Source organism: Rhipicephalus microplus, chromosome 4 (genome assembly GCF_043290135.1).
Source record: "Rhipicephalus microplus isolate Deutch F79 chromosome 4, USDA_Rmic, whole genome shotgun sequence".
NCBI lineage: Eukaryota > Metazoa > Arthropoda > Arachnida > Ixodida > Ixodidae > Rhipicephalus > Rhipicephalus microplus.
In genome coordinates, this window is record NC_134703.1 from 212832072 (window position 1) to 212857312 (window position 25241).

General features: G+C 47.0%; 1 protein-coding gene across 2 annotated transcripts in view; it reads right to left on the minus strand.

Moving 5' to 3' along the window:
• LOC119172490 (cytoplasmic aconitate hydratase) overlaps window positions 1-25241 on the minus strand; it is a 609523-nt gene that overhangs the window by 306728 nt on the left and 277554 nt on the right. For both annotated transcript variants that reach the window (XM_037423609.2, XM_037423610.2), the window contains one exon: window positions 20348-20448. In XM_037423609.2, the coding sequence (XP_037279506.2) occupies window positions 20348-20448 (101 nt within the window). The remainder of the gene's footprint in view (window positions 1-20347; window positions 20449-25241) is intronic.

Below are 25241 nucleotides of genomic sequence, written 5' to 3' on the forward strand. Positions count from 1 at the left end.
AAGCATGCCCCATTAAAATGAAGAAACGCTGCCTCTAAAATCATAAGCTCATTCACCGAAGTCCTGTCCCTTTTGGTATTGATGCATGAAGTCCCAATGGCAACTTTATCAGGTTTTTAGACCTAGACTTTACTTTTCACCACAACAAGTTTGCTGGAGCTATGAGACAAAAAGGAATAAGCCCGTCCTGCTGTTCTCTTCTGAGCATTCAAACCTCATAAAACATGCAATAGTTGATTATTCTTTTGGTTATTCCCTAAAGCAGCCTAGTAGAAAGCAGTTATCTGGATCAGACGAAGCGCTTCATGGAGGTATGCTCAGCTTCGTTGCAGAGGGCTTATAGCATGTGTTAAAGGCGCAGTATTTCTGAACATGTTTTATGTCACATATCCTGCTTATCGTGCCGAGCCGCACAACCCTCTTGCAAAGACCCGCGAGTTTGCTGATAATGAACACAGCTTTTTCTACTGACATTGCAGAGCTGTACTATTCTGCACCGAACTGTTTGCAGCTCTGCGTGAGGCCACTGAATCGCATGGCGAGACCTCTTTTCAAGGTGCCTGGCAACTGAGAACTTCATTGAATTTTTATTTGTTGGCAACTTTTGTCACCTTTGATAGCAAACTGTTCTTACAAAAAAACGGCATATGCATAAGGTCCTGTGTTGCTCCGGTGCTTTGCAGTATTTTTTTAGTCAATATTGACAGACACTTGTGCCAAAGCCTCGATGATTACCGGGTAGTCCGTATTTTAAGATATGTTGATGATTTTATTGTTTTTCTTAGTATTGGGTGGGAGTGGCTGCGTTTTAGATGTCATTGATAACATCATTTCAGCATTTCAAGCGTGCTGTTCACATTTTCGTTTCACACATGAAGTTCCGTCAGAAAAATTCCTTTAGGTTTCAGACCTCACACTCGCATTTCATCCACATGTTCACGTGTGCTGGAAGTATAGTCCAAAGACTAAAAAGAATCTTTTGTCTTACGATTCCTCCCACTCCAAGCTGGTAAGAAGAGGTATCGCCAATTTTTGTCTGACAAATGCTGTTACTAAGAGTTACATTCATAAAATACAAGATAGCATGGCTGAGCAGCAAAATAGACTTCTATTGGGCAGGCTACCTGAATTGGTTAATAACCTCTGTTGTTGAATATGGATTTAAGCGCCTCGATGTGATGGTGGTGTTGGAGAACACAGAAATGATGGAGGTGCTCAAGAATACAGAAATGATGGAGGTGTTCGAGAACAGAAGGACTTTGTGGTTATGCTGTACCTACATAGCATTTCACACAGATAGAAGAAGGTTGCGGCCAGGGTCGATTTCCAACCGGCCTGTTCTGCACCCAGCAAACTTGCAAGTCTTTGCAAGAGGGTTGTGCAGCTCAGCACAATAAGCAGGTTTTGAGACATAAAACATGTCAAGAAACACTACCCATGTAACCCGAGTGGTGTATGGCATCCTGTCAAGTTGTGACAGGTTTCACATTGAACAATCTGGTCGATGTGTCAATGTCCGGCTGAGGGAGCATGAAAATCTTCTATCCTCGGGCACTGGTGCTAACTTGCCATTGCATTGCAAGTTGTGTGGTTGTACGCCCTTTTTTGATAAGGTAACACTAAGATGCAGCATGAAAAGGAGATTATTGAGGTATTCCATATCTAGAAACTGGGTTCAGACAAATGTGTTGGTGCAGCTTCAGTTTATCTCACCAGGAAAGAATGTTTGTTTCTAGCATTGAGGTGATTTGGTTGACTTAGTTTGCTTGGTTTTTCAGTTTGTTATCTGTGCATGCATTGTATGGACTTGCGAGGAAAGTTTTTTCTGAAGTAAACATCAGTTGTAAGTGTGACATCTCTGCTCTCTGTTACTGTTTTTTTTTTCCAATTTCAACGTTTTGTGGCTTCTTTCGTAGGTAACTAATGCATAATACGCATTATTTGTATTTCATTTATTTGATTCCATTTTCGCAATAATGCCAGAATGCAAACAGAAGAGGTGACACAGAGTTTCAGTTGCTGCATCTTAAGAGAACAATCCTAAGTTAGTGCGGGTGCTCGTGCCTTATGGCACAGGGTTCATGTTGTGGGGGTGCTGACACCCCCCCCCCCTGTAAAGTTGTCTGCGCCGCGTGGCGCACGTGTCTCGCCCCAGGGCGTTATTTCGGTGGTGACCACCACCGGGCGATAGATGGCGTTGTGTTCGCTTTGAGTACCACTGTTGGTAGAGTGGTAGCGCCGGTGGTGGCCCCTGGCGGAAGGCGGGCTTTGGTGGTGGGCGAGCGTTGAGCGAGCGCTCTTCTGCGCGTGGCGGCTGCCGCGAACGGTTGTCTGTAGCGCGGGTCCCCGGTGCTCGGCACCGCGGGCTTCGCGTCGGGGTCCCACGTGGAAAGTCAGGCGTTGGCGACGCCGTCTTGGGTATGTGCTAGTGTGTTGAGTGTGTTAGTGTGTGTTTATCATGTTATTGTGTGTTTAGTGTGTCACTGGGTTATGTTGTTTGTATGGTAGCGTGTTAGTTGAAATGGGTGTATCATTCGGCAGACGATATCGTCGTCTAAATTGGTTAATAAATGTATGTATGTGGGTGCGTTGTACCGCCCGTGTCCACTGTGTCCGTTCACTCCAAGAGCGTGGCGTGGCGATGCGCTCGTTCTTCTTCGCCGAGACCCCACACTGGCGCCCAACGTGGGGCTCTTGGAGTGTCGGACGACAGTTTTTGCGGTTCGGTACAGGGATTTTGTTAGAGCCGGAGTAGAGTAGGCCTAGGGGGGACTTCTTTGCTAGCGTCGGTGGTGTGCTTTGTTGAGAAGCGAGGGGATTGGTTTTGTAACGTGTTTCAATTTGTCGGCAGGTTGACTTTCTATTTTTTTTTTTGCTCGCAAGTGTTCTTATTTTTTGTTGTTAGTTTTCAAAAACGTTGTTGAATTAGGACGAGAGCCATGCGGTCCGCATCCTGGGGTGAGCAAGGCCTAGAGCACGTGGTTTGTAGGCCAGGCCCGAAGCGAGTGATTACGGAAGCCTCGTGGGTGGTCCGATTTTCTGTAAATAGCTTCTTCTATCTCTTTGGGCTCAGGGAGCCGGGCGTCGTTGCTGACTTGTATTGCGGCTCGACGCCGGGGCGTCGTGACACCGCCCGTGGCGGTGGACGCCGATCGCTCGGTAAGCTGCTGTGTGCGGCGAGCGATAGGGCCACCTCACAGAGTGGACGTCTCCTCGCGGCTGCCTCTTCTGCGCCTAGGCTGGGTGCTGGGTGGATGCCGGTTGTTGCCGAGCGACTCATTAGGCCTAAGGCTCTGCGCAGCCGCCTGTCGCACGTGGCACAACTAGGTGGATCGTAGCGTTGAGGTGTTGCGCTCTGCTTCCCTCACTTTTTTTTTCTTGTGAGCACGAGTTAGGAAAAGTGATTTTTGTTTTTATTTTGATGGGCGTCTCGGCCGCCACCGATGTATTAGCTAGCAGTACTAACCACCGTACCACATGGCCGAAAAGCCTGAAGCTCCCTCCCCTGGGCCGCGCTCCTTTGTTTCTTTCGAGTTTTGTTTTTTGTTGATGTATTCAGCGGGAGGGATGTCATCCACGGCCGGCTGTCCTGCGCATCGTCAGCGTCGCTGGCCAGTAATGCGGTCGTGAGTTCGGGCGATGAAGATGCCTGGGACCTGCGCAACTGCCTGCAGTCCGGCGCCCTCGTGAGTGCTGGTCGCAACTGGAAGACGTGTCGGCGCTAGCGACGGATCGTCGCGCCGACGGCAACGTTGCTGTTGCGGGGCCGGTACTGAGGTGAAGTCTAGCCGGAGAGTGCAGCAGTGTCGACCGGCGGCGGTGTCGTGGTGCAAGGACATTATGGTCGTGCGATATCATTTTTTTGTTAAAGCTTGTGTAGCTAATTTCTGATTTCGGGATATGGTTTGATTTAAGGTTGGGGGAATGTGGGGGTGCTGACACCCCCCCCCCCTGTAAAGTTGTCTGCGCCGCGTGGCGCACGTGTCTCGCCCCAGGGCGTTATTTCGGTGGTGACCACAACCGGGCGATAGATGGCGTTGTGTTCGCTTTGAGTACCACTGTTGGTAGAGTGGTAGCGCCGGTGGTGGCCCCTGGCGGAAGGCGGGCCTTGGTGGTGGGCGAGCGTTGAGCGAGCGCTCTTCTGCGCGTGGCGGCTGCCGCGAACGGTTGTCTGTAGCGCGGGTCCCCGGTGCTCGGCACCGCGGGCTTCGCGCCGGGGTCCCACGTGGAAAGTCAGGCGTTGGCGACGCCGTCTTGGGTATGTGCTAGTGTGTTGAGTGTGTTAGTGTGTGTTTATCATGTTATTGTGTGTTTAGTGTGTCACTGGGTTATGTTGTTTGTATGGTAGCGTGTTAGTTGAAATGGGTGTATCATTCGGCAGACGATATCGTCGTCTAAATTGGTTAATAAATGTATGTATGTGGGTGCGTTGTACCGCCCGTGTCCACTGTGTCCGTTCACTCCAAGAGCGTGGCGTGGCGATGCGCTCGTTCTTCTTCGCCGAGACCCCACAATGTTTAACCACATTTACGTTAACAGCCATCAAGCAGTAGATGGCGCTGTGCTTATGCGGGTTCATCGTCATCATCACGGTTAGCGCTGTAGTGCCAGCAGTGAGGCTGGGTAGCTGTGCAAAAGACTAGAGCGAGGTCTCTTTCACACTGCGGCAGCAATCATGATAGTCGTCTTCTGTCAAACATGAGCGATGACACCTTCACGTTACCTTGTGTTTGTTATTATGTTGATTGAGTGTATTGGAATATTGTATAATGTTTTCAGCATGTCACTAGAGACATTTTTTATTTAGCTCACAATATTGTCGTTTGTGAAAGTAGTTGAATGAATGTATACCATGTCTGGTTTGGTTTGACCCCGTCTATTGAGCCAATGTGTTCCGAGAGCGGTGCTCGCTTTTTGAGAACATGCACTGTCAAAACTGCACTTATTAGGAGACGCTTGGAAATGTTAGCTATGAGGCAGCACGGTCATTCAAAGAGAACACGCCAGAATTCTTGTGAGCAGGTGAGTGCTGCCACACAAGATTTAGTGGCTGGAAAGAATATCACACAATTGTGGTTTGGCAATTAAAGCAACAATCAGACTCCTTTTATAGAACACTTTTAGCAGGTTACACTTTCACACAAGGTCACTTACTGTGATCCCTGCTGCAAGCGTAAGAACCAGGAAATTGTACAATACGGTCAAATCTCATTAGAGCGAACCTCAAATGAAAGATTTTTTTCAGATTAATGACTTTTTCGAAAATCCCCTTCCAAATGTAATTGGTTTAATGTAAAAATATTTCACTACTACGAGTTCCAGAATACCGAATATTTCAGAATAACGTATCAAATTTTATTCCCCTTGTGTCTCTACAAACGTTTGAAAATAATGAATAGCAATTTTAAGAAGTTACTTGCGGCTGCACAAATAATGCCCAGTTACTGCCACTACCATTATCGTCAGAACACCCACATATTTTTTTGTCCGCCCCATTTATATGTGCGATAGCCCTAATGCCATCGTCATCGCCCGGTATCTGTATTTGGAGTCGGGCTTCGGCCTGTTGCAATTGCTTTCGTTGGGCAGTTCTAGATGAGCTCTCAAAGTAGCATGACAGTGAAAAACGCAATGCGAGCGACCTGTGGGATGAAGTCGGTGATGATTACCATTGCATGCTTTAATAATGCTCGAGCACTAGGCACAGTGCGACCACGAAGCATGCACATAGCTGATGACTGATATGATCCATATCATGTGTCGTGATGAGGAAACAGCCGCAATGAGTGCGAAGATGACGTGAAGAATTGCTTTTTAATACTTCGCAGTGCGTATGAAGGATGCGCACTTAAAAGCTCGTTTTTCCACAGTCGAGCTGCCCACATCAGGATAGATCGTGCTGTTCCTCGAATTAACACCCTCTGGTTCCGCAATATTTTGTGTTTATTTTTTCTCACTTGTTAGAGCATGACACCGTCGCAAATGTATAAACAGCACAGGTGAGCAACTCACGTGTTCGCACATAAAGTTTTTGCACAAATTTTTATATATTTTCACTACAATGACTTTCCAACATAACGATGATTATAACGGTCCCTTGAGATTTGTTGCATTAAGATTTCACTCTGCAGGAACAAGTACTCATGACGTTCTACGGTATTAGCTAACTTGAGAAAGCTTGCTTACTTCTGGCTTCAATTCATTACCTCTAATTTCAGCAGTTTCTTCAGAAATCAGTGATTATGATTTTGTTAATTCTCTCTTGGTCTTTAGTTTCTTCTTTTTCTAAAGAATTCTCAAAGACAATCCTGAGAGAGACATTGCATCGTGGTGTGAGCAATCACACATTATCTTGGATCTTGCAACATTTTTTTTTCGACTACCCGATGACTCCACACACCCTGACAATGTGACTGAACCTATGTCAGTGTTACTGGCACTTTTTAACTGCAACTTTTCGCAACTCCTACATGTTTCACGCGAGCTGCAGCATTTTAGTTGTGTCTGCCGGCAGTCATGCTCTGCCTAGCACGTGTGGGGAACACGGCGCGACACAGCCAACATCAATAGCACTTGCTCCTGTCCTAAGATCGACAAAAGCCTCTCAAGCCAATTGCAGCATCCTTTGTCACCTGCAAACAGTGCAGTGGCTCAGAGGACACAATCAAGGGCAGAACCAAAGCCCTCGGCTCCACCATGGAGCAACTACACAAGTATCCTATGAGTGCACGGGCGCCTCATCTATGCTATAATCCATCCATGTGTACTCAGATTGAGAGCCTCCCATCCTTAAGACTGTGGGGCTTCCAATTTCATTTCAGACCAGGTTCTTTCAACACCATCAACACAATCAGCACACAAGATATGGTTCGTGCCGAGCAATATTGTGACACTTAGTATGTGTATTTTAATGCACTTCTTCTGAAGTCGCTAACCATACAGCCGATGCCAATGATACCTGCAGAAAAACCATTCACTAGTCACTAGGATGCTTAGAAGATCAAATCGCCTCAACCCTCTGCAAGAATCTATAGCTGGTTAGTCGAAGTACCTGGGCAATAGTACTCACAACATTCCGCCCACATTCCAAGAAAAAATCATTCCTCACTACTTCAACCACAACAGCTGTACACGCTGATGTCGCCCCTTCAAGCAAAAAGTAGAAGCCTGCCGCTAATCCTGTGCGACAGGTCATTGCTGGCACTACACTACTGCACTGTCCCAAATGGGGAACAAAATATGCACCCAAGGACAAGAAATGTGACCCAGTCTGTGTTATGTGCAATGGAAACTAACAAAGAGGCTCTGCAGACACTTTGCTCTGTAACAAACTCTAAAACAATCAGCTCTGCAGATGATTCAAACCAAGCTCTACCTGTTCCAGACACAAAGAAAACCGTTCACAATCTAGCCAGTCCCAACTGAACTCACGGCTCAAGGTAGCGAAAAAGCTGCAAAAGCAAAGATTATGGCCCTAAACCAGTAACCCAACGTGCTGCCAGGCAAGCCCTGCTGGTCAAGCGGCCCAAGGACCAGTAAGGTGGCTACCCAAGCAAAGGGAAGTGAGAGGCACTGCACTTTTTCAGCAAACATCTGAAGCGGTACTTTGCTCCTGCTAGGCGGTACCCAAGCCAGACGAGGTGACAGGCGTTGCAATGTTTGGAGAACCACCCAAGGGTGTCCCGTGCTCCAGCTGGCCTATTGGCTTGGGAGTCAGGTGAATTGGCTACACGAGCAAGACAAGATGACGGGAATTCCACTGCGTGAGGATGTCAGGTTTGGGCACTCGCCTCACCAGCCCAAGGTGAGGCGAGTGCCCAAACCTGACAAGGTGACAGGCAGTGTTCCTCCAAAGCATCAACAAAAACTCATTTCTCATTCCGTCTCCATTTTGAAATGAGGTCCCTAATGTGAAAGGAATGCGCCCCAGTTACGATTTCAACATAAGAACAGGTCGTTACAATAACATTACTATTGGTCTCTCTTAAACATACAGTGTCAAACAAATCCCAAGTCTAGATGTGAGCAACATTAAGCTCATGTAACAGGGATTCAAGCACTTCCGTAGCACGTTATAAGTACCAGAGACCGGATTATAGACTTCGTAGCAGGTTATAAGTAGAGACCGGATTATAGGCAAATGCCTATTTTGTTCTTTGCATTCCTATCATGCCATTTTGATATATGAGCATGAATTATAGTTTAAGAAAGGCTTTTATAGCGTTTTTATAGAGCCTATAAATGCCTATTTTTGGTGTTTGTGCCTTAATGTCTATAAGTGCCCATAATTGTCTTTTTCCCAAATCAGTGCCTATATAAGCCCTATTTAAACTCAAATTTTGTTTTCGAGCGCAGTTTTAAACCATTATTCATGTAAAAAAGGCAACATTGATATTTCCAAAAACTATGAGGTTCAACAAAGTTCTGTAGTTCTAGCAACTTCCGCAAAACAATCGCTAACCCCAGTGAAAGGGCACTTGCTGGCCACCATACGTGAGCAATCGGAGCAAGAGCATGAGGAGTGTAAAGCACGTTATTTCTGCAGCTTTAAGTGAAAGCAGCGTCTGCAGGAGAACGAAGAGAGATAATTAAAGATAGGAATAAGAGTGGTGTCTATGACCGAGGCCGTCTTCCACAGACAGCTGTCGAGTGTCCTGAAGGTACTGAAGTTTAGCAGGTTTTCTTTGCAGCCGCTGGTAGGTGGAGAACGAATGAAAAACCATGAAGGGCCACTCATAGAATGCTCATGTTGATTCAGTGATGGCAAAGGCTGCCAAATAGTTATGTTATACAGTGAAGCCTGAGGCAGGCGCCGGCATGTTGACAATCAATGGTGTATTTAGCATACATTAACTCTCTGCCTGAATAAACTTGTGCTGTATGAGATCCTTGGGGATAAGTTTTTGAGTGAAAAACATGAAAAACATACAGAACATGGCTGCAAAGTGTGTCCTAAGCCATTACTAAAAAGAAAATACAGCTGTACCACTATGGAAAATGAACTAGAGTGGGTATTACTATCTTCCCCACCGAATCAAACTGCGGTTAAAGCTAATATGTCAAGCATTTCATGATAAAACTTGCATTCAAAAATAAACGTACCGACACAGTCCTTTTTGCTCATTGGTAATTGTTTTGAAATTTTAAAACCTCGTATCAGATGTAATGCTTATGTTAATTCATTTGTTGTTAGCTTTATGACTGAATGAAATAGCTCATAAAAAGAAGAAGTGTGCTGTGTCAATGAAGGCGTGTTTTCTTTGACATGATAACTCATCAACTGCAGCACCTAAAGGTAAAAAAAAAATGCGATGTGCATGCGGCTTTTCTTTTGTTTGTACTTTACTTTTTTAAGCACCCCTCTATAAGTGAAATAGAAAGTTATAGTTACACGCTAGACACGCTAGAAGTTCTTCTGTGCACAATGAACAGCGTTCTACCAGTGTGATTTTTCACATTGGTTCGCTACGAGCCACAAAAGCATGATGCAAAGAGGCAAGCTTGAATCTCTTGCCTCTTGCCCCATGTAGCCATCGTGAGCCTCATTCCTTCCATGCTCTCTTCGGTATCGGGGCTGGAGGATCACATGATGCATACGCACTAAGAACATCATGCGCAAGAAAGGTCCCACACGCATGATGGGCCCCAGCCTACTCGTGCACGTAGTTTTGGAGAGGCTGGCATGGATTACGTATTGTAACCGCGATACACGATGTCGCTCTGCTGAAACTGTGGTTAGAGACGACGCATCAAACACAAGCTAAGCGTTTTCAGGGTTGACGAAGGCACGATAGAGGAACAACAAGAAGATGAACACAAGCGAAATGGGAAGTGGTAGTATTAATGTATCAGAGTGGTAGTATTCTACTACTGCTACTACCACATACTATAGTATGTTTGGTTTTACGTAAAAAAACCCATGATATTGTTACGAGAAACTTGTTTAATGATTTATTTACAGCGCACAGAACTCGACGAGCAAGATGGCGCCAGACCAGCATCAAACGAAAACTCACTTCGTCCTCCTCTTTCATGCAGCCGTGTTTAGCGGCTGTTATGTATCATAACCCCCGGCGGTAGAAGCACCGTCCCTGTGCTAAATTTACGCGGATGATGTCGAAGGGGGGCAATAGAGCTTTAGCCGAGCCACGTGAACGGTGTCGCTCGGAGCTGACGATGACTTTGTTGGATCGATTGGAACAATCTCGTACGTGACGTCTGTCACTTGGCAAACGATACGGAATGGTCCAGTGTAGGGCGACAACAGTTTTTCAGACAGTCCCACACGCCGAGTAGGTGACCAGAGGAGCACGAGAGAACCCGGAGAAAAGTGCACGTCCCTAAGGTGAGAATTGTAGAGCTGTTGTTGGCGCGCCTGTGAAGCCTGTAGACGGTTACGGGCGACTTAGCGTGGTCGGCGCGGGCAATGGCTTCCCCAGCATATTCAGTGGCCGCAGGTAGTAAAGTGTCTAAGGGTAGAGTTGGGTCCCGGCCATATAGTAGATAGAAGGGCGAATAGCCGGCAGTGTTGTGACGAGATGAATTGTAGGCGAACGTCACATACGGCAAATTAATGTCCCAATCATGGTGGTTTGGCGCAACGTATTTGGCAAGAATATCGGTTAGGGTCCTGTTAAGGCGCTTCGTGAGGTCATTTGACTGGGGATGGTACAAAGTAGTAAATTGGTGCTTGGTATGGCAAGACCTCAGGATTTCATGAACGACAGCTGATAAGAACGTGCGACCAGGTCGGTGAGAAGTTGACGGGGAGCACCGTGCACTAATATTATGTCGTACAGTAGAAAGTCTGCAACGTCGGTAGCGCAGCTAGTCGGGAGTGCTCGTGTGATTGCGTACCGCATCGCGTAGTCCGTGGCAACAGCAATCCATTTATTCCTGGCTGTGGAGAGTGGGAAAGGGCCCAACAGGTCGAGACTAACTCGAAAGAAAGGCTCGTTGGGAACGTCGATCGGCTCAAGGTAGCCGGCTGGGAGGGCAGACGGCGTTTTGCGACGCTGACAGGGCTCACAAGCGGCGACATAGCGTCGAATAGAGCGGGCAAGTCCAAGGTAGCCGGCTGGGAGGGCAAACGGCGTTTTGCGACGCTGACAGGGCTCACAAGCGGCGACATAGCGTCGAATAGAGCGGGTAAGTCCAGGCCAGAAAAACCGATGTCGTACCCAATCGTATGTGCGAGAAACGCCCAAATGGCCCGTCATGGGAGCGTCATGAAGTTGATGCAGGACAGTGGAACGCAGGTACGCTGGGATGACAGGAAGTAAATCTGATCCGAAGGAATCAAGGTTATGGCGATATAGGATCCCATCTTTCACCAAAAACATTCGTAGGGACGGGTCGCAAGACGTTGACTCCAGTTTGTCAATGATGGCTCGTAAAGAAGGATCCCGACGTTGCTCTTCGCCAATGTTCAACAGCTGCGACACGAAAAAAACGTCCATGATAGCGTCAGTATCGGTTGCTTCGTCAACAGGGTAGCGGGATAAACAATCCGCATCCTGATGTAATCACCCTGTTTTGTACATTACAGAGAACGTGTACTCTTGAAGGCGTAGAGCCCAACGAGCGAGACGTCCCGTGGGGTCCTTCAAGGAGGCTAGCCAGCAGAGCGCGTGATGATCCGTGACAACACGGAATGAGCGCCCGCACAGATATGGACGAAACTTGGCGACTGCCCATACAAGGGCGAGGCACTCGCGCTCCGTAATGGAATAGTTGCGCTCGGCTGGAGATAGCAGTCGACTTGCGTAGTAACACGGTCGTGTCCCCGTTGTTGCTGCAATAGCACAGCTTCTATGCCGTGTCCACTGGCGTCCGTGTGAACCTCGGTTGGGGCTAATGGATCAAAGTGAGCCAATATTGGTGGCGTTGTAAGCAGTGTCCTAAGTTACGAAAACGATGACGCTTGGTCATGGCCCCAGATAAACGAGGCGTCTTTCTTCAAGAGGTCCGTGAGGGGGCGTGCAATGGTCGCAAAGTCCTTAACAAAGCGTCTTAAATATGAGAGCACAACGCCACAAAACTGCGGACATCCTTTGGAGTCCTCGAAACGGGAAAGTTCGTGACTGCGCAAATTTTCTCTGGGTCTGAACGCACGCCTTGGGCATCGACAAGATGACCGAGCACGGAAATTTGACGACGAGCAAAGTGGCACTTGGAGGCGTTAAGTTGGAGTCCGGCTCGACGAAAAACGTCCAGAATTGCTGACAAACGATCAAGATGCGAGTCGAATGTGGGCGAAAACACAATAACATCGTCAAGGTAACACAAGCAGGTGGACCATTTCAACCCTTGGAGTAATGAGTCCATCATTCTTTCAAATGTGGCTGGTGCATTGCAGAGACCAAAGGGCATCACCTTAAACTAATAAAGACCATCAGGAGTGATGAATGCGGTCTTCTCGCGGTTCATCTCGTCGACGGCTATCTGCCAGTACCCTGATTGAAGGTCAATAGTTGAAAAATAAGTGGCACTGTACAGGCAGTCGAGGGCATCGTCGATGCGAGGTAAAGGATAAACGTCTTTTTTGATAATTTTGTTAAGGTGACGGTAATCGACACAAAAGTGCCATGTTCCATCTTTCCTTTTAACAAGGACGACTGGAGAAGCCCAGGGGCTGCATGAAGGCTCGATAATGTTTTTCGCAAGCATTTTGCCGACTTCATGTTGTAATATTGCACGCTCCGACACAGACACAGGGTAGGGGCGTCGGTGAATGGGAGTTGATGATTGATATGTGGGGTTTAACGTCCCAAAACCACTATATGATTATGAGAGACGCCGTAGTGGAGGGCTCCGGAAATTTAGACCACCTGGGGTTCTTTAACGTGCACCCAAATCTGAGCACACGGGCCTACAACATTTCCGCATCCATCGGAAATGCAGCCGCCACAGCCGGGATTCGAATCCGCGCCCTGCGGGTCAGCAGCCGAGTATTTTAGCCACTAGACCACCGTGGCGGGGCGGTGAATGGGAGTTGCATGACCAGTATTTATGCGATGGGTGACAATGGTCGTTTAGCCCAAAGAGTTGCTGGCAAAGTCGAAAATGCTACGATAGCCCTCAAGAACGTGGCAAAGCGCTGCAGCTTGCTCAGACGTGAGGTCCGATGACACCATTCGCTCGATGTCGGCGCCCCAAGAACGTGATGGAGTGGAAACACTGACTGAGCTACAGCAATTGTCAACTCTGAAGGGCTCGACATGGTCATCTTGGAAAGCGATAATTTTGGCCAGAGAGATACCCTGTGGCAGAACTTGGGTGGTGAGTGAAAAGTTGACCAGTGGAAGGAAGGCGCGGTTTCTCATAATTGTCAGAATCATATGCGGCACAACAACCCCATGCGTAAGCATCACGGCAGGAATCGGGGCCACCATGTAATCACCATCAGGTACTGGTGGCGTGGAGGATAAGTCGACATGTGTGACAGAGTTAGGAGGGAGGCGCGTGAAATCAATGCAGCAGAGGCTGGTTTGCGGTGGGCTGGTCGGGTCGGAAAAGAGGGGTAAATCGAGATGGAGAGAGCCAGCTGAACAGTCTATGAGGGCAGAGTGTGTGACTGGAAAATCCATACTAAGAATGAGTTCATGAGAGCAATGTTCGATAACGGCGAAAAGAACGACAGTGCTTCTCTCCCCATTAGACACTCGCGCAGAGCACATGCCAAGAATTGCGGCAGTTCCTCCATCGGCGACTCGTACAGCTCGGTTGAGGGCAAGCGTGACAACTTGTCTAAGTCGGCGGCGAAGGTTAGCACTCATAATGGACCCATGCGCGCCAGTATCTATCAATGCACTGACACGAACATTGTTGACAGTAACGTCCAAAAGGTTCCGGTTCGTTGTTAACATTAATCGAGGATTTCTTACGGAGGTCGTCAACGCAGCTCCACCTCCAGAAGCTGCACGGCCTAGTTTTCCGGTCGGAGGTGCTGCGAATAGGTCGGGGAGCCAGCACGGCGTTGTGGGCGCGACCGGGACTGACGACGAGCAGGGGATGGTGACCGGTCGTAGCGAGGTCTGCTTAGAGGCGCTGTAGGAGTGAAAAATCTGGTCGGCGTTGATGGAGAAAGTGATGGGGACGACTGGCGAACAGAAGTGGCGTGATACTGAGGTGCATAATGGGATGGTGGAGCCCAGCGGTACGTGACGAGCGATACGACCAACGCGTCCACAGTTAAAACATATGGGCCTGTCATCAAGAGTACGCCATTCAGACAGATTGCGTTGTATGCGAGGCGCAGAAGGGGTACGATAAGAAGGCTCAGCAGAGTATACGGTAAAAACAGGATGTAGGCCGACATTCGGTAGCTCTTGACGAACGACCGCTTGTATTAAAGAGATCGTGGTCGGGGAAGGCGCAGGCGTCGGTTATGGCGTGGCTACCGGTTGTGCTGCCTTGACCTCTCGACGAATGATGCGTGTAAGGTTGTCACATCGAGGGGCCTGGTGGAAGGCGTCGTCACACGAAGAAATGGCCGCTGTGTTCGGAAGACGCACGATGCTTTGGGCTACGCGGCGGGCTTTAGCTTGTTCGAGACTTCGGCATTCTTTAAGGATTGTGTTGATGCTCGAGACGTTGTTAAAAACCAGCAGGTTGAAAGCATCGTCAGCAATGCCTTTCAAGACGTGGTTAACCTTTTCGTCTTCCGACATGCACTGGTCGGCCTTGGAACAAAGGGCCAAGACGTCAAGAATGTAGGAGACGTACGATTCGGTAGAAGACTGGGCTCGTGTGGCAAGAGTCTTCTTCGCAGCGAGCTGACGACCAGATGAATCGCCAAACAGGTCACGTATCTTTTCTGTGAAGAGATCCCAGCTCGTTATGTCGGCTTCGTGGCTTTCGAACCATGTTCGGGGAGTGCCGTCCAGGTAGAAAAGCATGTTGGCAAGCATGAGCGTGGGATCCAAGCGGTGAGTAGCACTGATGCGCTCGTACCGGTTCAGCCAAGCGTCAAGATCGATCGTACCATCACCGGAGAAAGTGCCGGGATCCCGGAGATGCGGGAGTGTGACGTAGGTGGTGGCTTCGACTGATGAGGGCGGCGTAGAGAAAGTACCAGCCATCAAAGCAGTCGAAAGGTCGCCGATGGTGCGACCGCTGCGTGTCTCCATCGAGGTACGGGGGTCCTCCACCTCCACCAATAACGTTACAAGTAACTTGTTTAATGATCTATTTACAGTGCACAGAACTCAATGAGCAAGATGGCGCCAGACTAGCATCAAACGAAAACTCACTTCGTCCTCCTCTTTCATGTAGCCGTGTTTAGCGGCTGTTATGTATCAATATGATTATGAGGGATGCTGTAGTGGAGGTCTGCAAAAGTTTTGACCATCTGGTGTAGTTTAAGATGCACTGACATCGCGCAGTACACAGGCATCTAACTTTTCACCTCCATCTAGATGCTACTGTGGCGACCGGAATAGAACTCGTGACATTCAGGCTAGCAGTGGAAAACCCTAGCCACTGGTCCACCGAGGTGGCCATGAAAAGAGGGCAAATTCTCGTATAGCATCTCGCGGCCATTAAAAACAAAAATAAAAATAATAGCAAGCTGATATCCATTTGCACATTTTATTATTTTTCTCAGCTTTAATTCATTAGACTCATTTGCAAAGGGCAGCGCAAGGATATAGGGAAAAGAAAGACAGAGACAAAAAGTGCTTTCTTTCTTTTCTCTTTGTCTTTGCGCTTCCCTTTCAAAATGATATGAAGCAGCTAGCCCAAAACAATGTACTCCTCATCCATGCTACACAGCAGAACAGGCAAATTACACACACCAACTAGAATAATTCACGTGCAACACTCTTAATGAGGTACCGTTTAAAATGCAGAATATAATCAGGAGACAAGACATTTTTCATTTCTTATTTAGATACAGTCGAACCCCTCTATCGTAGACACTGATATAAGAGACAAATGGGTATAAAAGGCACCAAGGTAAAATACGAGTTAATAGGAAAATGCACACATGGTACCCTGCTGATAAGATACATCTCATAAAAAAGACAAGAATTGCTGCCCAGAGCATGCCTCTTATAAAGAAGTTCAACTGTATAGCCAGCATTTAACCAAGATCTGATGAAGAGTTTGTGCTAACCAACGTCAGAGCACCAATGTCAATGTGAAGGAGCGACGTAACAGCAGGACCATTCCTTGCTGTACATCACTCTCTCCATCGTGGGGCGCACGCCTGCGAGAAGGGCACGTGGCATTACGTAGAAATTTAGCCTTTTTCCGTGACAAGTGGCATTCCCTATCTTAACAGCCATGATCCTGAGTGCCCAGTGTGTCCATTACGCTTGTCAGCTTGAAATTTCCAAACCTAGTGAGGGGCCCTCTAGGTGTTGACCGACAGAGGATAAATTACAGTCGGGCCCACATATAACAGCCCCATTTAAAACGAACAATATGCGCGTGACCATGAAAATATACATTGGTTTATTGGCACAAAATTGCATTTACAATGAATGTCTCCGAGCGCCGCTGATCGGTTACAGCAAACGGAGTCAGCACTCTGCCAACTTCTTGGGAAACCACTTTTGACCTCGGCATCGGCGAGATGCTCATACATTCTCATTGTTAAACGCCAACCCTGCCTCCGCGCTCCTCTAGTTGCCGCTCTCCCTGACCGCTTTTTGTTACGCACCCCTCTGTTCTTTGCCCCCTCCCCTCCCGCTACTCTGAGCACCCCACATCGCCAAATGAGGCCCGTGTTTTCACACTGTCACCGATCTTTCGAAGACCGGTCGGCCATCTACCCTCTTTTTTATTGCTGGTACTGGAGTGACAAGACCAATTGCTGGCCTGAAGTGACCAGACCATTTACCAACATCGTCAGCCACAGAATGTATGCGATCTTCTGCGTCCAGTGCATGCACATACGCTACTCCACGGACTCTGATAATTTGCGATTAGTTTCATGTTTAGGACTTGTTCTTGCTCACTTCGCATTCGGCTGAGAATGCCCTCCGAACGCGTGCAGAAGCGCGAGAACGGCTGTTAATTTGTGCGGAACATATCGCGATCTATCGAAGTTGGTGAGGCCATGCAAACCCACCGGCGCAACAAAACGATTTTTTGACCACGGCCGCCGATTCTTTGAACACCGCCGCGCACACCAATCCAGGCGGCCGTGCTTTCACTTCTGCGCGCGCAGGCACTCTTTCATGTTTTTCTGCATGCGAGTTGCGTAGACCTTTCAAGCAAGCTACCCAACCTTCCTCCTTCCCGTGTGTTTTGGTTTTAAAGGTCGCCCTTCCCCGGCATCCTCCCCTCTCTTCACTCTATCACAACTCCTCGCCCTTCTCTCGCAAACCTGTTCTTCTCTTGATCGGAACCCCTTCGCTCGTCTCCACCGCTCCGCGACGCTAGCCACGCTGGCTCATTTTCTGACTAGAAACGGGCCCAGAGCTCTTCCACGCGTTCTGGCATGTGTGTCACGTGTGCGTGTCTTGCTCGCTCTTGGTAAGAGTGTGTGGTCAGGATGGCAGACGGGACGACTTGCATGCTTGTTTTCTGCTGCTCAACAAAACGACGAAAGTGTGACCGCTTGGCGTGAGCTTTATCCGCGCGTTAGGTGCCGCGTTGGTGAGCGCTTTCTTATAGCTGTTGACCACCTGGCAGCCAACTTGCCGCTTAGAAGGCCCCAGGTATTCATCTGTGGAGATGGTGAATATTTCCTGGGTGGCGGTGACAGCTACATGCGCGAAACTGTTTTTGCGAGGCCAACTTCGTCGACGCCGGGCCCGATACCGAGCCTGAAGCTTCCGAACAGGATAACTCGGGCAGCGATTTGTGGCAGCGCGTTTTCGACTCCGACCTGAGAGAGTGGGTGGCACATCTGTTGCTAAGGTTTATTTACAGCTGATGATGATGCTGACACTGCGGAACTGTGCATGAATTAGGGCATTGTGAATGAAGTACCTGGCGAGAGCAATTTGGAGGAATCGAATTGCGAGAACGAAGAACTTTGGAGCCAGTGCCTCATGCAGCTTATGCCACGGGCCTTGGCGAACAAGCAACTTGCCGTATTAAATCAACTCAAGACCGCGCTTATCGCTTCTGCTCTTCGAAACTAGTGCATCACGGACTTTTTTGGGCAAGAAAAGTTTGTGTTTTCACATGCAACTTTGTGTTTCACATGCAATAACTAGTAATCTAGTTACTTGCTTCTGCAACAAAACAAAAAAGACTCAGAAGAGTGGTGATTAAATGGTGGACAATTGACTCGCAAAGCTGGACTATAAAATGAAAGTGCATAATCTCCGAATCGCGCGGGAATTGCATGCCTATGTTAAACCGCTGGTGCTTTGTGCTACCTTAAACAATATCATTTTTTTTCTTCTTGTCCTAGAAAGAAGCACTGATGTCTTTGTTTTAAATTATTTCAATTTTTGTAAAAATTTATTGTGCCCATATTTATGCCTGTCTTCAGCGCCTAAAGCCCACATTTTTAGTGCCTAAAAACCCGGCTTTTACTTATAAAGAAGAAACCAAATTAGACAAATCTTTCAACAGCGAAGTTGATCTTAGTTGAGGCTTTCAAGTTTGGGGGCCATCATTGATCGCAGTGGGATTTACTCAAAGAAATTGGGTAAATACCACTACATAGGATACATGCCATTCTTCCCACCACTCTCTTTTATGCCCACTACTGTTCTGGCCACTCGTTCCACTTCATTTAACCCACTACTTCATTCAACCTCAGCTTTGCAGTTTCATCAGTGCCCGCCAAGCAGAGCTGGCTGGATTTTTTTGTAGAGCACCAGATGCACTTCTCACATGGCTAACTTCAATGTCCGTACTTCCCGACTACAAGTGCAACATACGTGTCGGTCTTCAAAAGCAGTCAAGATACTGTACTTCCGATGTTCAAATACAAATTTTCTCCCATGCGAAAATATCTAGTTTCCTGCACAAAAAAAAAAAAAAAACATCGACTTGAGCAATATATAACCACTCAATGAGCACCGATTCAAATTTGCAGTAAAGTGCACTTTCACAAGGAACATTTGTGTCGGCTGTAAACGCCCCAATTCGGAAAGGGTATTTTGCCATTTACCTCAGGCCATTCTAAGATAGTCAAGTACGGCAATATTTATGCCACACTACGAGCTGCGCTCCAGAAACTTGCACACATGAGATAAAAGAAAGTTTCCTGAGCAAGTTGAAAGACTGAAGTTGGTGGGCTACCCTGATACAGAAATCTTGAGGGGCTGTCAAAAACTAATCAAGTGGGCTAAAGGCGTAAATGACTCAGGTAACGAAAAGAGACCAATAGTGGTCCTCTACATGCATAAACTCCTCATAGCTTGAAAAACGCACCCAGTAAGTATGGGGTATGTGTTGTGATGTTAGCTCCCAAAAAGTTGTCCTCTGTTTGCCTCATTTGCATAAAAGCTCGGTTTCTCACAAGACCTGCTCGTTCTGTCCAGAAAAGAAGTGATAAGTTAAATGTAAGAGATGTGTATATGCTGCCTTTTTCATACGGGAGGGTTTTTATAGGACAAATAGGGCGGTGTTTTAATGTTAGACTAAGGGAGCACTTAGCCTCTTTCACGACTTCTGGCGGTCTGCACTTGCCAGCTCATTGCAGAGAGTGTGGCTGCTAGCCGCTGGTGGACAAAAGCACTCGGCTATCGAGACAAATGTACTAGAGAGGTGATGGAGACTTTTTACATTGAAAGGCATGGAAAAAGATGCATGAGCAAACCGTTTGTGGCACTTGGTGAAAAGGAAGTTGGATACCTGCGTTCAGCATAGTGAGGTTAAAGTCATTGTTAGTATTTTTCGACTGTCACGCATGTTTTTACAAGTAGGTGTGATCATTATTTCTTTTGCGTTTTTTTTTCTTGGGTGTTTACACATGTTTCGATTTTGTGATTAGATTCTCATTTGTACACTGTTTGCTCTGCTACGCAGTCGCTATTGTGTGCCATGTGCCTGATATATGCATGTGTTTCCTTTTAATAAAATTTAGTTGCGATTTCAGCACCTTGTCGTATCTTCCATCTTTGTCTATATATTTGTGCTGTTTTTATATCTAAGCATGAACCACCAACTTGTCCAACTTTCTCTTCTAGTTCCTTGGTGAGCAATCTGGGTTCCACGCCTTGACGCGTTCATCGCACCATCACACGCATTACACTGTAGTGAAATGACGCGTCTACTGAAGCAATGCAATGAGCCATAGCAGTAGTGTTGGTTGCTGTCCTGGTCACAATAACAATCATGTGTTGCTGCTGGCACCTCCCGACTTACATGCAATTAAATCTAAAGAAACAAAAAAAAGCACCTCCATGAGCAGGCACATATCATTAGAACTTGCCTGAGAGAAAACGGGATCCTGGGAAGCATCCAAGTAATTTCGAAGCATCCGGTTGGCTACCAGGTAGGCTTCTGCATATCGCAGCATCTGCTCGTCACGGCCTGGAGCAACAGAAATATTGCCTTAGCTCTTTACAATCAGTACATAAACCAGCACAGCACAACAGTTTTCGAAACACAGTTGTAAAACGATTGCAAATATCAGCCAGACCTCCATTATTGAAACATTTGTCACCTGGCACCCTCGCAGCGTGTAGGGATCGCCATGCGACGATGCCGCCGCGACAGAAGCATGTGCCATTACTCATGCCTTTGCTTCTGTATGAGCAAAATGTCTAAGGAGATCCCGAAGTGTGGAAGCACGAAGCGGAATGACAATGAGTGGAAGACATACCATGTTTCCTTGCATGTAACCCATCCCTGCAAATGACAAACACTCCCTACTATAAGCAAGCAAAATGAAAAAAAAAAAAAAATTGTGCATTTAGCCCTGCATATAGTCTACAACCCCCCTTTTAAAGGACATTTCCCCCCCCCCCCCCTTGTTAGGGAGGGTTGTATGTGAGAAAAAAATACGGTAAATACATACAGAAGAAGAAAAAAGGCTCACAAAAAGTTGCCTTCCATATTATCTGCCTCCCGAAAAATGCCGCCATGCTGCTTCCTTTTCTTGATTCCCAGTAGCGATTGCATCGTAAATGGTGCAGGTTTCAAGGGAAGTTCTGACAAACAGTAATCTTCTCACTTGGTGCACATAGAAATGAATTCATGCTATTTATTATAACCCAACAGAGCCCACAGTTTTGTCTGCCATTACAAAGGTACGCTCCTTTTTGTAGAAATACTGTGATTACCTCGCCTAGCTGTTAGCCAGCGGCTATGCTGAAAGGAAGACTAATGTATGACACACCCCCAACCTCTGCCTGCGCACATATTTTCCACTCCTGCCAGTATTGTGAGATGGAAATATACTTGGTCAAAGACCATACAGTGGGTGGCCCTGCCCTCTTCTTCTTGCCCAGCTGTCCTCACCCAACGCTTGTTTGAAGATAGCGCGATGCTCCCATGAGGTTTTCAATACTTTGCTTCGTTTAATTTACTATTCCTCTTCTCTGTAGATCGGTCCAAGGAGCGAAGCCAACATGGAGAGCACATGTCGTCGTGTGTGCTTTACTGCTGCAAAGAAAAAGCCCCTGACAATGACAATTCCTGTTGACAGTTTCTACAAGCCTAAACAGCTGTCCTGTTAAAATAAATGCTATGCCAAAGCTAGCACTGTCTAAACTAGGTCTTCTTTTTTTTTCATATTGCATATTTGATGAGAGCCCGAAAAATCTAATTGTTACATGGCATTAACAATAACCACGCAGAACAGGAAGATGAAATCTTTTCTGTTCTGTAGTATAGACCACGTGGCCACCGCCATATTGCCTAGGAACACACTAAAGCATGCGAAGCTTCGCGTTTCTGTGGAAGGTATTCTTATGGATGCAGTTGCAGGTACTAAATTTTGTCTCAAATGAATTGGTTGAAAATGATTCTGTCAGATGCCCTGAAAAGTTTTATATTCGTTCGGAGTCATATGTTTTCAGCACTCTTTCAGTTAAAAAAACGTAAATATATTTTGACCCGTTCAAGCAGGCAAGCAAATGCTTTTCACTCACGGTTTGTTTATGCTGTCGCAGCGACTACCACCCAACATGGGGCCATGTGGGAGTGTGCAATTGCAATATCTTCGCGATGACGGCATTCATTTCTTGTTCACAAAATGTTTATCTTATGCTCGACCTGGAACCCTTATTACCTGCTTGTTTGTTGCCCGCCAGTGTGGAAGAAATTAGAACTGGCGGTGCTGGTACACAAAAAGTGATGATGAAACTTACATGCCAGCACGCTTTTTTTTTCTTTTTAGAGACGTGGCATTTGATTGGATTGTGGTGGCGATAAAGTGAAGATAACGTTTCATCTGCTGATGTAACCTCACAGTACTCCTTACTGCCCATAACAGGGGTTAAAGTGGGCTTCAGTCTTTCGGAGCAGCTTTGAGAGCAGGAATATTACCGTTTTGGAACAGATTTGGAGCAGTAAAAGGAGAGTGTTGGAGCAGCTTTGGAGCACCAAGAGATGTATTTTGGAGCATAAAAATTCAGTTTAGGGGCAGATTTCTTGGGTCACACATCACTGTTATTTAGAATTCTGGCTTTCTCATAAAACCATAAAATTTCAGCGGTTTTTACTAAGCATTGAATGCTGATTAAGTGACCAGACTTACCCCAAAGTGATAAATATAATAAATCTTACAACATGTAATCTGAAAGCACAGCAACTCAGAAAAAAAAAACATTTTTTTTTATCTACCGCAGGTGAGCAGGCGTTATGACAAATGTATTCGCTCAAATTACCTATGCCTAATAGTGCTGCCGTGCCCAAGGCAGATTTGTGCCCTATGGAGTGACATGTGTACCTGTATCATGGAATTACTGTTGCTCAGTGGCGACATTGAAACAAACCCGGGACCCGATATGAACAAGATCATGAAACAGCTTCAAGTAATTGCAGATGACATAAAAGAAATAAAAGAAGAACGTTTAAAATCTATTGAAGCAAAACTTGAACAAGTAACGTTACTGGAAAACAAGATCGCGTCCTGTGTCTCCCAAGTAACCAATTTTCAAAAAACCGTTCAATACTTGGAGTTAAAAATAGACGACTTGGAAAACCGGTCTAGAAGGTCAAACTTACTTGTGTATGGCGTACCGGAGGAGGCAGACGAACACCCCGAAACCCTCGAACAAACCAAAAGTGAGCAGATACTTAAGAACATACTTAAGATCAAACCCGTTCCAATAGAAAGAATCCACAAGATAGGAAAACAAAACGCTCAAAAACCTAGACCAGTGATGCTGAAACTCCTTGTCTTCCGAGACAAAGTAACCATTCTTAGAAACTGCACGAAACTAAAGAGCACCACTTTCTCTGTTGGAGAGGACTTCTCAAATAGAGTAAGATACATCAGAAAAATGCTTTGGCAAATTGCAAAAACCAAAAAAGAAGCCGGAGACAAAGTATTTCTGGTCTATGAGAAGTTAAAAGTGAATGAAGATCTATACCGATGGGATGACGATACAAATAATATTGTGCTCGTAAGCGCTGGCCGTCACACCATTAACCATGAAAAAAACGACGAAGCGGAAGCATCAGGCGAGCCACAACGCCGCAGCCAACGAAAGAAATAACATTTCTTACCATAAACACCCGCAGCATGCTTCAAAAATTAGTACCGCTTGAATCCTTACTTCTTGAAATTGAACCTGACTTCGTAGCTTTGACAGAAACATGGCTGACAAATGACATAAAGGATTTTGAGGTAACACCCCCCCAACTACGTCATCATTCGTAAAGATAGGCAGACACGCGGGGAAGGTGTGGCCATCCTACTTAAAAAAGAGCTTTCCTTTGAAACACTTCCTGAGGTTATCGTAGTCGAGGCAATATTTTGCAAGCTTCTCTTCACTTCTCGCTCAGTATTTGTTGGCTGCGTTTATCGCAGCCCATCTTCAGACAAGGATAGCTTGCGGGCATTGCACACGTATATGCATCGGTATGCTCTCGGAGCCAGGCTAATTTTGCTCGGCGACTTTAACTTACCCGATATAAACTGGCGAACAATGCAACACAACAGCGCATGCACGGATGCGCTCATTGACATCATGTTGACATTTAATCTGTCCCAAATCGTAAAACAGCCTACCCGTATCCAAGGGTGCTGTTCTAATATACTCGACTTGGTGTTCTTAAGCGATCATTTTCCAGCAGATACCGTATATACTCGTGTAAGGGCCGCCCTCGTGTAAGGGCCGCACCCCAACTTTGAAAGCGGATATTTCGAAAAAAAAAAAACAAAAGTTCAAAATGTCCCGCCAGAAAAGTGTAGTTAGTTCATTTACAGCCAGATGGCGCTGCACGCTTTTCCGCTTTTATTCTACTTCCGCCGACGCGCCGACCACGCTGTTGACAGCGCGCCGCCATATTTGCCTTGTGCGGCCTCTTTGTTGGCATCGTTCCTAGCATCGTGTCGATACGTTGGCAGCGCGACTTCAGATCGGTGTCGTCGGTGTCACTTTGTTGGTTGTAGTGAACCCTGCAGAAGCCAGCGCACGTGACGGACGATGGGCCGGCATCTGAGATCATTCACTGCAGCATTTAAGCTGCAAGTGATTGACTATGCCGAGGAGCACGGGAAGCGGGAAGCTGGACGAAAGTACGACGTCGATGAGAAGCGCGTGCGTTACTGGATGAATCAGAAAGATGCCCTCGCCGCTACTAACAGGAGCCGAAAGGCGTTTCGCGGGAAAAAGTGCAAGTACCCGCAACTCGAAAGCGAGCTCGTCAACTACGTCGTCGACACACGAAGGGACGGCTACGCCGTATCGACTGACATGATACGCGTCAAAGCCCTCAGCATCGCTCGCCACATGGAAATACCCCCGGCACAATTCAAGGCAAGTCGGGGCTGGGCTACGCGGTTTATGAACCGTAACCAGCTTTCTATTCGGCGCCGAACGACGATTTGCCAAAAACTGCCGCGCGAGTACGAAGACCACGTCATTAAGTTTCATCGCTTCGTGAATGCTCTCAGGAGGGAGCATGAATACGACCTGTCCCAAATTGGGAATGCGGACCAGACACCTGTGTGGTTCGATGCACCGGAAAGCACCACAGTGGATTTAAAAGGTGCGAAAAGTGTGTCTGTGCGCACGACTGGTGCAGAACGCCAAAGGTGCACTGTGATGTTGTGCATCACGGCAGACGGCAGGAGGCTTCCGCCGTACGTCGTATTTAAAAGGAAGACTCTCCCAAAAGAGAAGTTCCCTCAGGGAATCGTCGTACGTGCG